Source organism: Nicotiana sylvestris, chromosome 3 (genome assembly GCF_000393655.2).
Source record: "Nicotiana sylvestris chromosome 3, ASM39365v2, whole genome shotgun sequence".
NCBI classification, from domain to species: Eukaryota; Viridiplantae; Streptophyta; class Magnoliopsida; order Solanales; family Solanaceae; genus Nicotiana; species Nicotiana sylvestris.
In genome coordinates, this window is record NC_091059.1 from 178954964 (window position 1) to 178978054 (window position 23091).

Here is a 23091-nt window from a genome sequence, read left to right on the forward strand (position 1 = left end):
TTGATCCATACCCAGTCCCGCCTTACCTCCTCCGGCCAGCATCCAGTGGTAGGACGCCACCAACCTAACCAACAACGACCCAGTATAATCCCACAAGTGGGGTCTGGGGAGGGTAATATGTACGCAGACCTTACCCCTACCCCGAAGGGTAGAGAGGCTGTTTCCAGGAGACCCTCGGCTCAAAAAAGCAACAGGAGCCGATATATTAGTACCATAAAAATGCATAATAAAATAACAGCAATATAAGAGATATGAAATACAGAATACGAAATACGAAATAGATGGCTGGTATAGTAAAACTAGCAGGTAAAGCCCTGCATCAATAGACGACCAATGACATTCTTAGTCTAACTCCTAACTGGCTAGTCTCACTCTATTGTGCTGTAGAAATATTCACAACTTTCCCTAACCTACAACCTTAATGCTCGACCTCCATAATTCCCTGTCAAGGGCCATGTCCTCAGTAATCCTAAGTCGCGCCATGTCTTGTCTGATCACCTCTCCCCAATACTTCTATTGTCGCCATCTACCTCTCCGCGTGCCCACTACAGCCAGTCGCTCACACCTCCTCACCGGTGCATCAGTGCTCCTCCTCTGAATGTGCCCGAACCATCTAAGTCTTACTTCCCGCATCTTGTCCTCCATGGGGGGCCACGCCCACCTTCTCTCGGATATCTTCATTCCTAATCTTATCCATCCTTGTATGCCCGCACATCCACCTTAACATCCTCATCTCTGCTACTTTCATCTTCTGGATGTGTGAATTCTTTACCGGCCAACATTCAGTTCCATATAACATGGCAGGCCTAACCACTGCTCTATAAAACTTACCTTTTAGAACATGGCAGGCCTTCTGACTCCACCAGCCTAACCAAACTTTAAATTTCTTCCAGTACCATTCACCATTAAGAACATGCTCTGCTTCCTTCCTTGAAGGAAATTCAGAAAGGAACTGGGAGTCGTTCATCTCGTGGACATTAATACTGATGGTAGATTTCTAACTGGAGCTTGCCCATCTTCTGATGTCGTTCAAAGATAGTGCTTCCTTCGTAGAGGTCAGAACTCTGCCTACAATGCATCGACTCAAGACATCTTTTTCCGTTATCTCTGTTCCACCTGGGATTGTGATCTTGGCATTGTTGATTTTGATAGGGGACTCTTTTTTTCTTTATCAGGCTTATTTATGAGCCTAAGAATTTTCTGGGCTATAGCGCTCCACCCAACATTTAATGCAATTTCTGGTGCAAGTATAACAGTTCTATTATCACCCTGTACATCCATGAAACTGATGTACCTGCCATACTCATTATATTTAAGGTTGCAATAATATTCGATGTAATGGTCTTTCATAGACCATCTTCTTATTGCCTTGCTATGTTCCTTTGAAGCCACATTAAACACACTTTGTTACCCATTTCATAACTTTAATGCTAACTGTTGCAAACCTCATTAATTTTCCACTGCGCTCGATCCATTCGAACCAAACTTCTGATCTCGTTCTGTTTTTTGTGATATCGAAAGATTTGAAACCCGCATTGTAATAAATCCTGTTATTATAATATTATTATGGTAAGGCTTGTGGAGAGTGGAGAAGAAAGGATGGGGGAATCCGGTGGGTATTACACCGGAAAATACTACTCTGCCAACCTAAGAAGTAGGAAAGAAAGTAGTTAGAACTTAGAACTTGTTATTGTTCTACTTTTCAGATTATCCTTTTCAAGCTTCTTGTCTGATTTACTAGTAAGTCGACTTAAGTAGAGAATATAAGCGCTACGACAGTATCTGGAGTAGTCCTATGGTCGATCTGTCACCCAACCTACTTAAACAACCTAAAGGTTAAGACCGTCCTGTTTGGAGAATGACCCCTTAGGGCACGGCTTAGGCAGTTATCCTCGCAGTTCAGACAAAGAACCAAAACAAACGAATGATCAACCCCAACCCCAAATTGAAAACAAGAAGAAAAGACCCACAGAATAAGCCATAAATATCAATCAGCTATCACCGTGTGTACACTGTAACTCCACTTCTCTATTACATGAGTGCCCGATAAGAATATAATTTCTACTGGAACATCGATAACACTAAAAATAACTTGTCTAACTCGACTAATGTTGGTCTTCGTTATACCTGATTTCTACTATTGCACAACATATTCAGACTAGGAGTTCATACTCCGACAACGTTACCATCTCCACCAAAGGCATATTAGTTGTTACCCTCTCCAGCATTTGCTATCAAGTGTATGGTACTCCAGTCATTGTAACTGGACCATAGAGTTATATCACATCTAGGCTGAGCAACTTCACCAAAATCAGCTTGCAGCAAATGACTTACCACAGCAGCAATATTCGTGGAGTTACATAGTCACAGAGTGCGCCGGGCAGCACAAAAATGGAGGTTCGCTCAGCACTGTAGGCAGGCTCCACGATATGGAGTCCAGTTGTGATGAAACAAGTGACCTCGTGCAAAAAGTCATGTAAACAACTCCGGAAATGACCACATTATGAACTTAGCAAAAGTGTCCGACTCCAAGAACTCTATATGAGCAGCCCTTCCAATTATAGTATTCAAGTTCCTTCCTTGCAATGTGGTGTCGAAGTTGACGTCACACCTCATGAACACTCGATGCTCGGATGACGGAGCACGTATCTGGTCCAAGCAATCATTCAGCATCTCCAGGAATACCTTTCCCTTTTTAGAGTTGTCTCCTGAAGATGCTTGGCACATTTCAATTCTTGCAGAATGATATGGAACATAACCATCCTGAAAAGACAGAATCAGCGATCATAACACCAGCAAAGATAACAATAATCTCAAAGACAGCATGTCCCTATTGAGACTCATTTGAGCAGTGCAGTGATAATAACACCAGTTTTGACCAACCTCTGTATGGAAACACCACATAGTGGTACTAACACAAGGTGTACAGTTGAAATAGTGAGAGTTGGCAAGAAAAATGTCGCAGTAACAAGATTGGTGTTTAAAAACTGCAACTAGCAAAGACGTTAGAAGTAATGATAAACAGCATAAAAGGGTGCTTTTCTTTTTCCATACAGATATTATCTTTACGGAAGTCACAAACTCTAATTGGAACGGAAGACAGTGGATGTGGACACCATGATGAGGCAGGTGGGGAGGGTCAAGGTGCTGAGGTGTTTCCATACAGAGGTGGAGAGGGGAGTGAGCCAGTGAGGTGTGCGGTGATAACTGTAACTCAGTTACCAATCAAATTACAAGCAATTCTTGATACACACTATACGAAAAAGTGAAACAAAAAATAAAGCAGTTCCGGAAGCTATTTGAGTATGCATACACCCAAATATTTAACAGTTTTATGCCCTTCCAGGTCTTTATGTTCCAATCAATTGATTTTGTGCTGTGTGTTTAAAGTTGCAGGTTTCCCTTATATTATAGAAAAAATGCATGCGCTTTATGATGCTTCAGAAAATTATTCTCCGCATAAAATCTGCCATAAGAGCAACATGTGCTTTACTCTTGTGTCAAGCAATTAATTTCAGTGATACAATTTATTTAGGAGATAGTACCAGAAGGCAAGCTTGTTAAACTTAGTCTAGAATGCCTTACGAATATAAAGGCCATGGAATCTGTAGACAATATCATTTGTACTTTCTATCTCTAGTAACCAATGGTTAATATTTTACACAGAAAATTAAGTTTCAATTAGATACTTCCCATGCAATTCTCATACTATGTATGTTACTTAAAAGACTCAGATAAGTGACTTTTAGAAGAAAGTTTCTACTACTGATCATAGCCGACATGCATTTCAACTTCTCTTGCTTTTGAGCCTTAAAACCATTGTTCAGCATCTGGCTAAAAACTTTCTTAGCACATTCCTTTCCAAATCAAAAACCATCATTAACCCGCGTACCATCTGATTTATTTATTTTTTATCTTTTTTGGGTAATGGTGGTGGCTGGGCCACATTTCTATTCATTCAACAAGTTGAACATCCCAGACTTGCTTTACATCAATTCTCATAATTTTTTGGTAAAGGACATCAATTCTCACAATGAAGAAAAGATACAGAGAGATCATCTACCAATCAAAAAAAACAGAGAGATCATCTCTCAAACCAAATTGTCTCAAGATGAGTACACCAAATTTCAGTTCTATCTCATAAATTTTACATCAATTCTCATAAATTTTTGGTAAAGGACATCAATTCTCACAATGAAGAAAAGATACAGAGAGATCATCTACCAATCAAAAAAAACAGAGAGATCATCTCTCAAACCAAATTGTCTCAAGATGAGTACACCCAATTTCAGTTCTATCATATTCTGTCCCACACGTATGAAATACTCAAGATCAAAAAACTGATATTGAGTTTATTTTCTATAGTCAGAAGGAACCATCGCGAGAAAGTAGAAAACATAAGCCAGCCAAAGAAGATGGTTAAAATACCTGAGGTGAAGATAACAAAACAATATTCCTGAAATTCTCCAAGGTCTTTTGCTGGCAAAGACACAATTAGGAGTGTCAGTACTTTGTCAATAGACACAGCTACCGCTGCCTTTTCTTTCAGATTAACAAGATCAAATTAGGCCTACAGAAATATTTGAAATCTCTTTTCGAGGTACTGAATTTAAAAGAACCAATAACAAAAATAACTTTCGGATGGAGGCAAGTTAATTGATTGAATACAAAAGATAACCGCAGTCAAGCATGTCATGAAAATAAAGGATAGTAGATATTCCATCTGAAATTCATGACTAAGATTGATCGATCCACTTCCCGTCCGAACCTAGCCATGACTTCCAACTAAAGAAAAGGAATGAATAGGTAAAGCAGTAAATTTGACCGATGCACCAATACCCTCAAGCAAAATTAGTACTACAATACCATATAGTTTTTTTTGTTGTTGATAAGTTACTACTACACCGCGTAGTACCTTGCAAAGTTTGTACAAGAAAGTGTTTCGGAGATCAGGATCATCTGTGAATGTCAGCTGATGTATACATGGTGTTCCCTTGAGCTTCTTCAAGAGCCACAACCCAGAATTGAACAAAGAATTTGAACTGTACAGGTAACCTAGATGTGGACCAGATACAGAAACATATGTGTGAAGGAATCTGAGATATGGTTCCATGATACTCTCTGCAAAAGAAGCACAAAATCTAAGAAACAGTGAAAGTTAGTTGAAGAACACTGCTGAGATTACAGGGAACAAACCTGTTAAAGCAGTTCTTAATATGATGTTCCCAATAGAATGTCCAACAAAACTTAGCTTAATACTCTTTAAATTTCCAGATCTTGAGGCTTTGTCCATCTTCTTTTTTATGAAAGAAGTTACTTCTTGTGCCAGCCGTAAGCCCATTTCTCTAAAGTCTCCAGCCGTTTTTTCTTCATTAACTTCTGACATAAGAAACTCTATCTTGGGATCTATTAAAAGCCACTGGTTCCGAACAAGCCGCAAGTCTAAATGATGTCCCTGCAATAAATGGTCTCTTAGTGTTAGAAAGGATTATCAGCAAAATGGTTAGTGAAAAAGCAGCTTATTACACCATAGTTGCAGTAAACCATAATGAAATACATTTCCGCGATCCTAGCAAACCCTGAAGTCCCTCATCCATGTATCATAAAAAGACTGCAAGTAAAGATTTAGTTTCAGAATGCCTTGCATATCTGGTAGAGTTTATTCAGCACGCCAACCCTTCCTCTTGCATTGTCATTCATGAGAGAAGAAGATCTCAAGAACATCAACCATCAAATTTAAATTACAGGCATTTGGTTCGAGCATAAACATCAGGATCTCCAAAAGACAACTATTTCAGGTTGACATGGAATAGGGTGCTCTTATTCACTTCAATGGTTGTTTGAAGATGTTTCTTCCAAAATTAAATGGTTTATTTCAACTACTGTCATTTTTTGTATTTCAAAAAAGCAATTGTTGAACCATACTTTGATCGAATAGTAACATAGAGTTGAATGAGAATCTATCGAAAACATAGTGTTGAAAGAAAAAAACGCTGTTGAAAAACCAAGTATGCCGGGCTTCCAGACCAGGAACTAGAGGTGCATTCTGATAGAGAACCTTCAATAGAAAGAGAATCACATGGATGTATGCAGAAAACAAACAACAGGATTATTAATACGTCCGATGTTAAGGATGATCAACATGCCTGGAATCCATGGACAAAAACCACAATCTTCAAAACACGGCCATTTTGACAAGGGCTTACGCCAGGAATCTTTTTTGTGCCTTTAAAATTTGTCCCAGCTAGCAAGCTCTTTGCATCTTTTGGCTCCCGGTGGATGAAGTATGAATTTCCACTTGTTGACCGCAAAGGTGCATTAACAACACGCTCTACAATTACAATTGGGATGCGCGAAGGATCTCCAAATATATGCATGTCTTGAATAGATCGATTGTTGATCTGCAATGAACCAATGCTAATTCATCAATCCATCACAGTGAAGATAACCATACCCAGCATAATATGTTAGATTGTACTAACCCGCATTTGTGCAATACTTCTTCTATGAAGCTCGGCTCGCATAGCTGCAGTCTGCGCAGGCTGCATAAAGCGCAATTACAGTTCAAGTTAAATACAACATTAAAAAATATAGAATATTCTCATCCTTAAAAACTCAGACTTCCTTGCACTATATTTAATGTTCGAGGGAAAAAAATGAAAAGAAACGATAACGATTATAGCAGATCAGAAGAGTTGATATGCTTACGTCCTCAGTTGTCTTCCGCATAACAGGTGCTCTCCCGCTGGAACCATGGTAAGAAGAGCTATCAATGTCACTACTTATGTATTGGTGAGGCATCTCAACTTTAGAATGAACCATCCATATTGACCATTCAGCTCTTCTATCAATAGCCCATTGCTCATGCAGAAAGTCCATAATCAACGCCTTATGAGTCCTAAAGGGAAGTAAAGAACCAGTTTAAGATCTCAAGAAACAGCACTAACGATGATGGACCCTAGATATAAAAAAACTATTTATGTGTGATCTTGTCCATGATAGACAAATTGAGGTGCATGATGCATTAACTGGTAGCTAAGGCATAAAATGAGGTATTTGTCTTTCTCTATCAGTTCACAAAATGTTACTTATCCGTAAAGACTGAGGGGCTAGATAATATAAGCTCATTGAGTACAAGGTAAATGTAAATGGAAACAAACCTGTGGAACCTCATAAACAAACTCCATAAGTAAAGTACTTGGTTGCCAAGGGAATGATACAACTGGCGTAAGTCATCCTTAGATTGAGACTGGAAAACCCCATCGTTTAGTTTCTGCTTAAGAACATAAAGAGTAAGAATTAGCAAGGTATAGAAGGCAGTCCTCCCTCAGTCCTAAGTTCATATCTACTTAATATGTAGGAACATCCGCAAAAGATAAATGCACTTTTGTGAAAACGAAAGTTATCAAAACTTATGTACAACTGAATCTTCATAGTAAGGACAGTCAAAGTCAGAAATTAAATATTAAGATGCACAAAGTTCCATATTAACGTAAGCATAATCAGAATAAATTGCTGCAGTATGAGGATAACAGGATAAGACCTTGAAGCCATTTGGTATCTTGCTTGGCACTTCTGCTGAAGCCTTATCATTCATCAAGTCTGTGTCTGCACTTGGAGGAAATTTGGATCCTTGTTCATCATCGAACTTGGAAGTAAAATCAGTAAAATCAATAGATTGATTTATAGCCTTGCTAATTTTTTGTAGCTCCTCGAAAAGTATATCACGTGCACCTGAAAAGGCTTTAACAAGCATTTCCTGTTCCAAGAATATGATAAGAAATGCTGGAAAACCACATAATAAATATGATAAGGCAAATGAATCTTATATGTCACACATGCCCAAAAAAAGATATGTGATTCTGTCACGGATCCGTCCTCTTTGTTTAAGGAAACAAAATTTTTATTTTCTTTTGAGAGAAAGGTAAGGTAATTTCAATTACTTGACAGCACCAAGTGAGTACTGAATTACAAAAGTTACGTACAACTGAGCAAAAGCATCCCTACTTAGCTATGCGGGAACTAATGAAGTCTAACATCTGATCTATATAATTAATATTAGACCAAAAATTAGAATATAATGCAAATATTGGAGAGGAGATTTTTCAAAGTGAAATCCAAACACATTTCTTTTCCACAAACAAAGCGGAACAATTTTCTAATCCAAACTCCACCTTATGCTCTAGTACCCTTTGAATCAGAGGCGGACCCACGATTTGAGCGTAGAGGGGGCACAACTATCTTTAACACAGATATGCTAATTACAAGCGGCAAAGTTTGGATACTTGGGGTCTAGCCGGTGAAACATCTGGTGGTGAGTAGTGGGTGGGCTATCCTGACGGTAAGATAGCACGACAGAAGATAGGTTTAGAAGGGGGAAACGGTTTCTTAATTTTTGTTCTCTTAACGTGGAGGGAGAACTGGTGGTAGGATTTTTTTTCTTTTTTTGGGGGGGAGGGGGCTATTAATAATAAGAAAGAGCAAAAAATAAAAGACTGTTGGTTTCTGACGGTAGAAAAGTTGTTAAACAAAAAAAATTCCAAAAATATGGAGCAGTTAGGACTCGAACACAAGTCACTGCACTCAAGGGAGACGCTAAAGGGGCACATCAGACCAGTGCCCCCATCCAGCATTTGTGCTTCAGGAGTCCCTGCAAAATATATCAATACACCATATATACGAATTTTTTTCCGAGGTTAACGGGTGCCGGTGGCCCCCCTCCCAATACTGTAGGTCCGCCTCTGCTTTGAATGGCTATATATATATATATATATATATATATAGATAGATAGATAGATAGATATATGTATATATATAATTTTTCCTGATAGCTAATGATATTTTATAAATGGTATAACAGCAGTTAAGAAATTTCAAAGTTTGCAAAGCCCCGATCATATCTAACATGGAAACTTCATCATTTACAAAGGCCATCTTACACCAAAAAACTATCACAGAAATACATTTGTGTTTAAGGCTATGTATGTTGCTATGTTTGCCTTCAAAAATTCTATTGTTTCTTCCATTCTAAATTGTCCACTAAATGAATAGTGTTCCATAGCTTGTGTGTCTTCCTATTCAGACCATCTCTTCTCCAGCTATGTAGGAAATCCAGAATGAATCGAATTTTTTAAGGCAAACATAGCAACATCATAGCCTTAAACACATATGTATTTATTTGCTAGCCAAAATATTTGCACTAAACTACCAAAGCTCCCAAAGTTCCTGAATGATATCAACCTTACATGCCCTAACAGTTCAGCTCCCTGGTTAAAACCAGTTAACCTCACAGACCCTCTTGGGAAAAAACTCTCCAAATTAATCCTTGCAATCTCTTTCAAAGTTCTTTAGTAAGTGCAGCTGAAAGAATCTTATGCTGTTATCGAGTTCTTTAGCAATGTGCAACAGAAAGACTCCTGCGTGATGTCAAAAACCCGTACTGCCTTCGAATTTAACTAAGATGCTAAATTTAATTTATATGTGAAATTCTCTCTTGACTAATTCTTTTCCCCGCAGAGTTCTCTGCATCACCAAGTTCCTATAGTTCGATTTTATCTTGAAATATATTCATAGGCCGAATGTGACATCACTAAGGCTGAGTTTACTTACTAAAATTCATTGAAAAGCAAGCAGCAGAAACAACAGAGAATTCAAGGAACCAGTGAATATCTTCCATTTGACTATCACGGTGAATTATTAATAAACTCCAAATGTAAAGCAGAACAATTGAGGCGTAAGCACGAGAATGTCATGTGCTTGAAAAAACTAATAAATAATGATCCTTGACGCTTAAATGATCCATGATCACAAAACCAAGGAAGTCTATTAAATAGCATCCTCCATTCCTCCTTCACATTTTCACCTATAAATTGGTATGTCGGCCTTTCCTTAAAAGTTTTACATAATCCATTATAAAAGCCAGGTATAGGAGTCTGAGCTCAAAAATCAAAAGTCAGGAAAAGCACGTACTTGTTTAGCCTGATCATAATCTTCACTATTGTTATCTTCGTCCACACGAGAGTCGCTGAAAAGGTCCGGTAAAATTTAGTTATCTACCATCTTTTAAAAATAAAAAGCGGCACACAAATAAATAGCAACCACATGAAACGGATATAAGCTCATTTACATCCTCATTTTAACAGTAAAGGATTGGAATCTTTGACAAACCTTGGTACCTTCTGTGAGGAGGTGTAAACACCACCTTTCAAAAGGCTGATGTGGACGCTCACATCGACTAGTACTGCATGAAAAGCATCAAAATGTACAGGACAGTAAGAGTGCAACCCTAGAAGAGCTTTGGATGGAAGACGAAATTCATGGACTGCAGCAGGACAAGCATCCAAGGAAGCCTGCAGACTAATCCTGCAGAGAAAATTATACAAGTACTTCACAGGAACTCAAAGTATTCACATTTTGTTTTAATCAGAGAATACTAGAATTAATAATTGTTTGTCAATAATTTTCTTGATGCATCTGCAGAAAAACACAGTTCAAAAAGAACTAACCCGTTCTCCAATATAGGAGCATAGAAAAGCTCAAATTTCAGAATAACAGCAGATGTCGGTGGACCCTGCTAGTTTCAAAGCACATATTAGTTGATAAGATTAATAAGAATAGGAAAGATATAATGGATCTCTGGGGAACCTATATGCCCAAAATGTTTTAACAATGTGTACACATACTTCAATTGAACCAACTCACCTTGTTGCTTCACAACTGGGCACAAGAACAAAGCCCAAATCAATATACCTTTGATGCGTGCACGTGGGGGAGAAGGGGGAGGGGAGAAATTACGTAAGGGGGCTAAGGCCAAGAGAAATCACCTCATGTTTGCTCAGAGATAAGTTGAATGAGACCATCATGGAGAGAAGAATATCCTGCCTTGCATACTTGATACGGAAAGGCTGTGTGGAGAAACTATGATCTGTATCATCAATTCTCCATACTCCATATACATCTTCGGAACCCAAATCAGGAGCTGCAACCCAAAGAAAGGTATTACTCACCAAACCCAATGGTATGCTTTCTATGTGTGTGCTCATGCAGAGGCATTTGCGAACATATACTTTTCTTGCTTTCCTTTTTTTAACCCAAAAATTAACTATAAATGAGGACAAACTATCCTCAATTACATTAAAAGGCCCTACCCAGTCAAAACAGAAACCTAGTGTATTATTCATCAAAAAGAAAGGAGAAAAGAAAGACAGAAAGGATAACATAACCTAGTTTATTCTAACTCATATTCCTCCCTTTTCAAATTAAGATCTCTTTTCAGAGAGCTCATCCGACTATTTCCTTTCTGCTTAAGATATTAGCAAACCTAGTTCCCAAAGAAGTTGAAGACAAAATTAGGTCCATTAAGTATTTACTTTACGTGTTTCTGGCAAAAACAGCAAGAGGAAATGAATTAAAAAAGACAAGTGCAAAAAAAGTGTGAATTTTTTCAAACTATCAATCAACCATGAGCATATACATGAGATACCGCCAAAGGTCACATTCTAGCCACTAACCCTGGTCAAAACTGAAGAGAATTCGTACTAGTCCAGACAACAGGAACTGATTTAGCAGTGCAGTGATTGGCTTAAGGTTGCGCAGATTCTAGGATACTTAATTGCAGTGTGAAAATAATAGTAGCCATCAAATTTTCTGAATAAATATCAATGCCAATAGAACCAAGAAACATATATAAGAGTCCCAGAAAGAGAAAAACATGTAGGAGAGTTATCTAACAGCATTCACTAATTGTTGTCTCTAGAACCTTGTAAAGGACCAAAGGTTAGACTAACCACAAGTGTAAGCTTACTTTCTAAAGATAGAGCAAGTAATTCTTTCATGCCTTTGGCACCCGAGGCGCGCATGCTTAAAAAGAATAAATCAATTTTTATGAAGTTAAAAAGGATAGATAAACCATAACCAAGACGGATATCAATGTCATGAGCTACTGAAAGGGGAACAGGGTTCCAAAAAGGAGAAAGGACTTGTGTATATTATCTTGGTGAACTGCAAAATTCATCTAATTTTGGTGAACTGCAATATAGCATATTCAATTTCTGAACAATTTTAGAGGTCAATGAAGTGAGTGCAAGCCTTGGAGACCAGGGTTCAAATCCCAGCAAAAGACAAAAACACTAGGTGATTTCTTCCTATCTGCCTAAGCCATGTGGCAGAGTTACGTGGTACCTTTGCCGGTGGGGGGTAATAGGTATCTGATAAAATAGTCAAGGTTCGTGCAAGCTGGCCCAGAACCACCGTTATCAAAAAAAATATAGCATATTCAATTATGAAAAATCAATGTACTAGAGAATCTATGACATCTACCTTCCTATTAATTAGTTTTTCTTTTCATGTTATATCCTCTGAAATAATGTGTAATGACCAAAACTGCTTTCTACTTGTAAAATTACAAATTCTCAGCAAGGAAGCAAGAAAATTACAATCAAATGCACATAACATCAGAAAGTTATCTTTGCCAATAAAGTTACCACATCAGTCTCAGATTCATTGAAATTAAGCATTTCGGCATATTGATTTCTCCAGTTTTTCCTCAAAGACAAAAAATTTTCTCAATTCTATATCCCACTGTAACTGACTGCAATAAGTGCAAGTCTCCAGCTTATAGTAGCCAGCTGTATACTTCGGCCATTTTGTCATATGCTAGAATTTACCTTCATACTGGATGACTCTAGATGGAGTTCCTAATAACCCATAATCACCATCTTCCCATCTCATTGTAATTTTAATCTGGTACCATCTACATATTTGGCAAAAAATGTAAGGCATCAGAAGAACAATAGTCAAATTACCAAAGGAGTAAGATAAAGAACTATTGAACATGATATCGACATACCCTTGCTGGAACAAATCAAGATTGTGAAACCGGTGAATGTAGATGGAAATCTCATGCACAGCCTCCAACATTGGTTGTTTAGGCTTTCTGTGCTCAGACTTTGACTCGTAATAGGACTTGAGCAGTTGCAATTGTTGCTTCTGTGACAGTGGCAAAAGAGGCACAGGCCGCACATCAGCACTGTGCAACCTCTTAGGGGTTCCTGGTGTTCCTTTATTTAGACCAGCTATCATCCATCGAAAGCGCCGTAATATAACAGACATCTATTGATGTCTCTAAAAATTTGCATCCCTCCAATTCCCTCCACCCAAGTATTAGCCCAATATATTTCCTCTCAGAAACAAGATTATAGTGAATCGCGATCTCAAAAACGACTATTCTGCTCTAGCTTGTCTAAGAATAAAGACCTTAGTACGGAATCCCTGTGTATTAGAAAGATTATTTGTTTCAGAACTCCTTCGTCAAACAATAAAACCTACTGGCGAAAAAGTTTTGATAAGCAAACAGCAGGCAGAAAGATTAGCAGCAAGTTCATAATATCCGACATCAGAGAATAAAGAGTTCAAGATGTTAAAAGCTTCACAAAACTATTTCATAATAGTCTAGGCCCTTCAGGACGTCATTATAGGTTAGAGATCACCGGGGATCAAGCAAAGACATTCATTATGGGGCATAAATATCCACATTTACAACCCCAAGATGAGAAAACTCAATTCGAGTGTACTACCACCATACATCAAATGTTTACTGCTAGATGTTATATTGAAGAAATTCAAAAGGGCAAATATATCATGCACTCAGAAAATGTACTTCTATAACAAACTAATGCAGCACAAAGAATTTCCCAAAACCCCACTAAAGCCCCTTAACCTCATCTTGTTCTGATGCAATGTCTCTCTATTGGTACAAGAAACAAGAATGACATACGAAAGTAAGATAGCAATTAGCAATTAACTAAAACCACTTTGATCAATCACCCAAAAAAAGATTCAACAACATTAGCAAAAACCAGAATGTCCCTCGATTCAACTCATAGGGACACACAATTTTGCAGGCTCTATTAGCAAAATCGAAAATGTCCGAGTTAATCATATAAAAAATTACCGCACAAAATCTTTTCGACGCAGAGGTCCGGAGTAACTTAACAATGCGTATGAAAAATAACAAGAAAAACCAACCTGAAGGCACTGATCCAATTAAGGTTTTGATAGGCGTGGAAAAAACACCTAAAATGAAAGTTTCCTATTTCCTCTTTGTTCAGCAAGCAAAGGGGAATTAGCAAGTCAACGGTGTTTGAGCTGGAAAAAAATATACTTTGTCAGTGATTAGCGACGATAACGCGTTGGAACGCAGCGGCGACGGTGGTTATTTACGGCGGAGATGGCTGTCGGAGTCAGAGGGCGTGGAACAAAGGAACAGATGTGAACGAGGAAATCAATACCTGAGAAACGTATTAGGGGGACAGAGACCTCGTTTTTCCTAGACTCCAACCTGAAAAACAGCTAATTTTCAATGACACCTGTAACATTTGTGAAATGACACTTATATCCCTGTTAAATGACCACAATCAATAGGCTCTTTTGTTCCAAATAAGTAATTTCAAAGATTTTCAATCTCCTAGCGGCGCAACATCTGAACCCTCATTTGCAGTGTTCACACCCCCACAATCAACGATGTCAAATCAAATAAAGCAGGATGAAGCATTTAAGATTTACCATCAAACCACTTCATTAAAAACAGTAACTCTTTGTTTCTTGTCTTTTGTAATCTAGAATAATTTCCTTAATGCTTATTCAAGACTAGACATTCGTATTTATTTGTAATGATTCTTTTGTTTGTCATGACTCTAATGAATAGTTTTATGTACTCTCTCCCACTATCATCTTATTTATATTGCTAGTATAAATGAAGAATGTAGCAACAGGTTAATAATTAACTAAATAAAAATGAAATCATGCACGAAATTATGGACTTTATGTGTATAGGTCAAAATCTGATCAAAAGAATTCTACTTAAGGAAGAACGATCAAGAGTTAACCGAGCCGAAATCACGTATAGGAAGCAATATAACGGCGAGTGATTCAACTACGGTCGAGGTCGAGCACTCAATTTGGCCCGAACGGCTAGTTCAACACTTAGACATTTTTGAGGAATATTCTACGGGATATTTCAAGAACTTAGGTACTCCGGTTAAGGACCGCTGGATAAGGAAAGTGTTTTGTATAAATATCATGAGAGAGAATAACAGAAGGGGGTTGATGGGAACACACACAAACATATACATCTCCCTAATGGTGAAGATGTTCCATCATCTGAGGCTCCTCGCCAAAAAAGAAAAGAGCTTAGAATCTCGGTATTCACCTGTAATTCAACTTTATCAAATGTATGAAGGTCCGTCTTGTTCGAGAATGGTGACTCTTTTCTTTTATGTATTCTTCGTTATCATCTGATGTTATTGGAGCAATCATCCTTTTCTTACATTATGGAATTTAATCATAACTGGAATCAAACTTTATGTTCAGTTGTGCTTGTTTATCCATGTCTTCTATCTCAGATCTAGAATAAATTATATTCGGCTAGGAATTGTCCCAAATCTTCTTATTTAATTAGTTTAATAAAAAAGGTCTATTACTTTTTAGTCAAACAATGTGTTCACTGATTTATTAGAGAAATATGCTTAGCTTGAATCTCACCGATATCGTAAATAAGAATTTTCAATTGGATTAATAAAAAATTATTCAAACGAATAAGTAAAATGAACATGAATAAAATCACGTTAATGTATTTTGTGAATTCTTCCTTTCACTTTTCAGCCGAGTTGAAGAGTTCGAAATCACAAATATACATCATATGATTATTCAAAAAGTCACTCATTTGATAATGTAAATACAATTTTTAGTTATCCTTTCGTACGACATAAATGCAACAGTATGGATTTCGATCCTCTTGCACCTATAGCAAGACCATATGATAGTTCGGGCTTTTTGGTAGTTTTACAACACCATCCAAAAAAAAGTATTCAATCACCAAGCATTACTTCTTCTTTTTTCATAGAACTATTTTTCTTAGATTGTTCATCTCATACTTTCATATGTTTCATTTTCAACTTTTAATGTTGTATTGTATGATATGATACTAATAGAAAACAGAGGTTTATTTACACTTTTTTTTAAATGTATAGTTTATCTACAATATTTCTAAATTGAATAAAAAGCATATAACTTTTTTGCCAGTTGCATCTTGCTTTCAAGACAACAATAAAATAGTTCTTGTTCGGTAAGTTAAAACTGTCTGCAAAATTTTATGTCATGTGTAAGCTTTGATTAATAGATTATAAATAGATGCTACTTCAACGAACTATTTACATCCCAAATTCGTTAGGTTATCCGTGTGAATGAGTATTTAATATTAATAAATCATACCTTGTCATGTATGTTATTCCCATTTCAAATTTGACCTTTTATATCGTCTTTTAGGTTTTAAAAAGTATGCTTTTTTCAATTTGTACTTTCTAGAATGATATAACTCATAATGAGTATGGCTATCTACGGAGCGTACTAGGTTCTCAAGGGTTAAGGGTACGGGAAGGATATCGATAAGAGGGTTCCTTAAGGATACTTTTGTTAAAGGAATTCATGGGCACGAAAGAACGGAACTTTTACTGATACCCTACCAATACCTCTACCGATCATAAGGGGTACTTAAGGGTATGGTACAGATACTAAGGGGTATTTTAAAATTAAATTTTTTAAAAAATATATTTAAATAACAAACTTAAATGGATGAAAAAATTCAATACTTATAAAATAAAATTACATATTTTTTTTGAACAATTTATAGAATTTTTCAATACTTAACTTCTATTGGTTCTTCGCTTGAAATTGATAGCACTTGTTTTTTTGCGTCCCCGCTGTCTCTGGTAAATAATATTTCACTATATGTATCGTTGTCTTCTTGAATAAATTCTAGAAGGCCAGAGTTTCTTCTCTTCCAATATTCTAGCAAATCTTCATTTCCCTCATCATCGCAAACATTACTTCTAACAGTTGTTTTAGGAAAACCTCGAAAAACAGGATTATACTTTTTTTGTATGTAACGGCTAATCCCGAACTGGTTAGTATTTGTTTCAAAATGAGAACCCCCTCCTTAGCATTACCGTTACTCAATCTATTACACACTTTTTTACTAGTTTAGGAGCCAATTTTAACAATAAATAATTAAAATTACAACAAATAGCAATACAAGTATAACAAAAATATATGCAAAAATTAATATGAGTATTAGAACATTAATTGCAATTAGAGATATAGAGAGATAGAGAATTAGAGAGACATGAGAGTTTTGTGTGAAAATTGAAAGAATGAAATGCGGTATTTATAGTTGTAAAATCAGGACAAAGTATATTTGAACAAATTTAGAGGTTAAAAAATATAAATTAGGGGGTAGAGGGTGTTAGGGGGCTAGGGAGGCAAAATAGTCATTTTTTTGCCGTTGCCAACGGCTATTTTAAAATAAAATAACCATTAGCTAATGGTGCAAAAACGACCACATAAAAAAATCAAAAAATTCAAGGGAATCAGTCTGGTATCGGTTCAGTACCTTAAGGGTACCAATCGAACCGGTACTACTGATACTTTTTCTGGTACCCTCACATTCCCCTTACCCTTTACCCAAATCCTCCACCCCTAACCCCAATTTGGATCGGTACGGGGTGTACCGATACCGATATGAGTATTACCTTCCCCTTAGACACCCCTAATAATGAGTCATGAAGCTGAAAGCGAATTCAAGTCTAAAACATATGGAGGTGTAAGGCCTCGTTTGTTTGCAGTTAATGGAGGTATGAATCTTAATTATTCAGATCTCAGACATTAAGTGCGTTTGTTTTTAAAGTCTAGAACTTAATCATTCAGATTTTAATCACTAAGTATTTTTTTTCTTACTTCACAACCACTTAATGGGTATGAAAAGGTCTGTATGGTTAAGATCTATAATAAAGACATAATTTCATTAAGATGCTATCATCCACATTCAGTATTAATTGCCGCCACCGCTTGTCATTATAAACTAATACTATGTCACCCACTATCACCATACTCAACCACCACCATCATCATTCTCAACCACATACTTATCCACCTCAATTACTACAACTAACCACCAATCACTATCAACAATTATACCCGGTACTGCCCACCATCCACCATCATCTTCCTCAACCACAACCACAACCACCCGCCATTATTAACTATCACCACCCACTACCACCACCCTCAACCATGATTGCCATCAATATCACTAGCTATTACCCAAAACCACTATCATCAACCAAAATCACCATCAACCATCGCCTCTAGTCGGCATTCACAAGTACCACCGTTGGCTATCCCATCAACCACTGCCTCTAGTCGACATTCACAAGCACTAACGTTGGCCATCACTATCACCATCAACCACCACATCTAGTCGGCATTCACAAGCACCACCGTTAGCCACCACCACCATCAAATATCATATTTTAAAAAATAATGATAATATATATATATATATATATATATATATATATATATATATATATATATATATATATATATATATATATATATAGTATTTTATTTGAATTTTGTGTTTATTAATTTTCAAATAAAGTTAAATTTTATACATTCAGATGTTACAAAAACAAACAGTCTTAATCATTTAATATTCAAATCTTAATACAGATCTTAATATTCAAACGTGTATTCAAATATCTTAATTTTAATGTACATTTTGATATTCAGATTCAGACATTTTAATCTTAACAAAACAAATGAGGCTTAAAACTTAAGAGGACATAATTTCAATGTTATTAGATTATGAAGAACTTGCACATTTGTACAATTACTATAGCTTGCATTCCGCACTTAAGTACTTGCTAAATAATTTTGTACACTTCACGAATTTATAGTTAATATATATTTGTTGATAGTGTAATATAAATTTTATATTATCATTATAATTTAACATGTTATAAAAAGTTATTATTTATATTATTCTAGTTAGTAATTCTATTTATTATGAAAATTATATACTGACATGATGATTTAAAAAATGATACAATTAATATACAAGAGTTAGGGTGTATTTGGTATGAAGGAAAATATATTTAGAAAAATATTTTTTAATTTTTCTATGTTTGGTTATCTTAAATGTTTTGCAAAATATTTTTTTTATCAACTCATTTTTCTCCAATTGGAGAAAAAACATTTCTCTATCAAAAGGAGGGAAAATATTTTCCAAACCTCTTATTCAACATTTTCCACCCTATTCTCATTCCTCATGCCCACCAACCCCCACCAACCCACCCCAACCCTCTATCCCCTCCCCCTAACCACACCCCACCCATACCAACCTCGCCCATCACTCACCCTATATAGAACTATTATTAAGAATACTTTCTTTTCATGTTGTAGATAGAGTATTTTTTTTATTTCAACAAAATGAGTATACTCTTTTAATGATATAGTAAAAGTATTTTCTTTCATTTCAACAAAACAAGTATTTTCTTTATGGTTTAGAAAAAATATTTTCTTTCATTTCAACAAACTAAGTATTTTCTTTTCCTGGAATAGAAAAAGTATTTTGTTTAAAAAATGAGTACTTTCTTTTCATGATGTAGAAAAAGTATTTTTTTTTTCATTTTAACAAATTGAGTACATTCTTTTCATGATGTAGAAAAAGTAGTTTCTTTCATTTCAATAAACTAAGTATTCTCTTTTCCTGAAATAGAAAAGTATTTTTTCCCAACAAAGCGAGTACGTTTCTTTTCATGATATCGAAAAAATATTTTCTTTATTTTCAACAAAAAAGTACTTTCTTTTCATAATATAGAAAAAGTATTTTTCCTTCATTTCAACAAACTAAGTATTTTCTTTCTTGATGTAGAAAAAATATTTTTTTCTCATTTTAACAAAATGAGTATTTTCTTTTCATGATGTAGAAAAATATCTTCTCAGTCCAACAAACTGATTATTTTCTTTTCATGATGTTGAAAAATTATTTTCTTTCATTCAACAAAATGAGTAATTTCTTTTTATATTGTAGAAAACATACTTTTTTTTCAACAAAATAAAGTATTTTCTTTTATTGAGCTTAAATTTAAATGTTGTTCCTGTTTGAAAAGTAAAGTAGCATATTAGTTCCTTTGAATTTTTGTGAATTTTGAAAAAAATAATAATTAAATTCTTGAAGAAAATAGAGTCCGGGGGAGAGGGTGGGAAGGGGGGAAGGAGCATAGGAAACATGGGGATGGTGGATTGAGCCATTGAAGAGAGTAGCATAAAAAATTATTTTCCTAAAAATATTTTATACTCTTTAACCAAACACTAAAAAGTATTTTCCGGAAAAAGTTTTCTACTCACCAACCAAACAAGAAAAATAAGTGATAAAACCACTCATTTTTCAGGCTTCATACCAAACACACCATTAAATTAAAACTCTTTTTATTTATACATCGCTTGTGCCCTCATGTATCTCTTTTTTTTTGTTCGAAAGAAATTATTTATATTAAGTTTACGGTAGCGTAGTAAAAGGAGCTAAGTTTAAACTAGACACAGGACAACACTGGCCTTCAAGAGTAGAAGAACTATAGGGGACGACCTCATGGTGGGCCGTTACAAAAAGTGGGGAGGGGGTGGAGCTAGAACTAACTAGTTCCCTGAGATGAGTTGTACAAAAAGAGGCGTCAGGTTGGCGCATGACACAGTCAGTAGTAGGTACAATTTGTCTAACAAAAAGCATTCCTAGTCGATCTTATTCCAAAGCCTTTTGTATTGTAGATGGCAGAGTTGTGTAAGTAAGAAAGTTTTTAGAGCTATCCACAGTGCAACCAAAATTAGCGAGTATATCAGCTATCTTATTTTGCTCCCTATATGTATGTAGTATGATGGGACCATCCAACTCTTGCAGAAAGTACCTGCAATCCATAAGTAGATTAGCAAATAAAGGATGAGAGTTGTTTTGTAAGAGAGAAAGTACTGACTGAGCATTTATGTTAACTTCCGGTGGCTTAAGTCAATGAATAAAGGCGATTTTAAGTCCATGTTGAGTCCTAGAAGCTTAGTGTGTATAATGGAAGAAGTGAAACATGAGAGCCCATATATCCAATGATCAAAGATCCTTGTGAGTCCCTAATTACTCTGTCAAAGCCCCCTTGATGTGAGATTAACTTAGTAGCCCCATCACAATTTAATTTATAAAAGTTTGTTGGGGGAGGGTGCCATTTGATGTGCATAGAAATTCGGGTAGGAGGTTGATTATGTAGTAGGGCAACATAATAGTATTCAACAGCCTTTTTAAGAACATATGCCGATGTTAAATGTATTTTGTGAGATCGAAAAAGGGAGGCGTTTTTGTTTAGCCAGATATGCCAGAGGCAGACAAGTATAACGATAAAATTTGGGAGTTGGAAAGTATTTTGCATTGTAGTGTGGTTGATAAAGCGCCGTAACCAAAGTATGGGTGAAGAGGATTGCTAATTAAGGTTAGAGATGTGGCTGTGCATGGAAAATTCCTTCCAAAGACGGATAACATCGGTACAATAGAAAAGCAAATAAGGGATAGGTTTAGGGCATGATGAACAATGGTGCAGGTGTCATTTGGAATGATTCCAAGGTGATTGTAGTAGGCGTTGGTGGGTAGTCTATTGTGGCAACATAGCCATAGAAAGTGTTTTATCTCAAGGGGAAGAGATAATTTCCAAAGCCATTTAAAAGAAGGTTCGGTAGATAGTGGGAGAAGTGTATGGTAAAGTGATTTGGTGGTGAATTTCCCGTGAGGTGTAAGGGACCAAATGAACGAATCGTTGGGTTGAGTAAAAATGGGTATATAGATTGTGCGGATACGTTCTCTAATGCTGATGGGTAATTCAAAAGGTAACATTGAGAAGTTTCAGTGGTGATAATGAAGATAGGTGCTGACAATTGTAGAAAGAGGTTGAAGTGGGAGTGGGCCTGAAATGAGGTTACGTAGTGGCTTATTTGTTGCGAGCTAGGAGTCTGTCCAAAAGTTAATACGCTTATCGTCACCTATTATCCATTTGAGACCATTCTGACAAAGGAGCCAACCAGTAATTAGATTTTTCCAAATAAAAATTTATGCGAATGGAGGTTTGCAACGGAGTGCATATATTTGGATAGGAGAGCGTGTGCCCAAAGGGCTGACAGATTTTGTAGAAGACACCATGCTTGACTAGCGAAAAATAAATTATTTTTAGGTTGGATCGACTGGATTCCCAGACCACCCTGAGTTTTAGGGGTGGTGACTTTACTCCATTTTAGGAGGTGCATTTTTTCTCTTATAGGAGTGTTTCCCCAAAAAAGTTGTGTTGGTAGCATTCTAACTGTTTAACAACTGATTTAGGTAATTGAATGTGTTGCATGAGATGATTGGGTAGGCTATTAAGGGTAGAGTTAATTAATATGGTGCGACCCGCTGTCGTAAGGAACTTTGTTTTCCAGCTCACTAGTCGAGATTTAAAAATTTTTGATGAAGAATTGAAAATCCCGTTTGGAGGGGCATGCAGTAAAGATGGGAAACCCTATATACTTGTCAAAAGTAATGGCTTCATGCATATTGAACGAAGTTAGGATAAAATTCTTAACACACTGCATATTTTAGAAAAGAAGATTTTGATTTCTCAAAGTTGAATTTTTGATCCAGCAAAATTAAAATCATCAAGGACATCAATAATCGTATGACAACTTTTTGTCGATACTATAACGGTAAGAATATATTAACTGCAAAAACAAATGTGAGATGGTTGGGCCATTTCGAGCGATTTGGATTGATTTCCAGAGTTGATAGTCAACGGCCATGTCAGTTTTTCTAGTGAGTAATTTCATGCATAAGATAAATAAATAGGGGAGAGAGGGTCACCTTGCCTTATTCCTCTTGAGGGACTAAGCCCTCATGTATCTCATGTGATCGGATGAGCTCACAAGGTTGAGATCCTTTTATAAAACTATATGGGTCCAAATTTGGCCACCACGACCATTATCGAGTAGGATAAGGAACGAGGTTATCATGATGGATCGTCTGATGGTCGTCGTGGTGAAAGGTAACGACTAAGGGCTGTCAGTCGATGCATAACATCCATGCAGTGTATATTTAGTGGGAGGCAGTAAGAATATACTTTTAGAATATTCTCTATGTTGTACTTTTTAGGGTTTTCTGGGGATTGTCCCTTATAAATAAGGAGAAACAAA

At 36.3% G+C, this 23091-nt stretch overlaps 1 protein-coding gene across 1 annotated transcript; it reads right to left on the bottom strand.

The window, feature by feature from the left end:
• Nucleotides 1-1963: 1963 nt before the first annotated feature.
• LOC104216559 (uncharacterized) lies at nt 1964-14322 on the bottom strand. Its single transcript, XM_009766631.2, has 16 exons — nt 14026-14322; nt 12848-13269; nt 12666-12751; nt 10824-10978; nt 10506-10570; nt 10168-10362; nt 9970-10024; nt 7544-7759; nt 7161-7273; nt 6709-6898; nt 6483-6542; nt 6147-6401; nt 5197-5455; nt 4916-5121; nt 4429-4479; nt 1964-2763 (listed from the first exon to the last, which is right to left on the bottom strand). Exons 2-16 carry the CDS (start codon nt 13108-13110, stop codon nt 2473-2475), a joined length of 2460 nt encoding a protein of 819 aa, XP_009764933.1. The 5' UTR covers nt 13111-13269; nt 14026-14322; the 3' UTR covers nt 1964-2472.
• Nucleotides 14323-23091: the final 8769 nt, after the last annotated feature.

Coding starts and splice junctions, on each gene's coding strand:
- LOC104216559 (XM_009766631.2), bottom strand. CDS start 13,110: ATGTCTGTTATATTACGGCGCTTTCGATGGATGATAGCTGGTCTAAAT. Junction 5,456..6,146: donor TTTTTGTCCATGGATTCCAG/GCATGTTGATCA, acceptor CATTTATTGCAG/GGACATCATTTAGACTTGCG. Junction 2,764..4,428: donor TTTTGTTATCTTCACCTCAG/GTATTTTAACCA, acceptor CTGTCTTTTCAG/GATGGTTATGTTCCATATCA.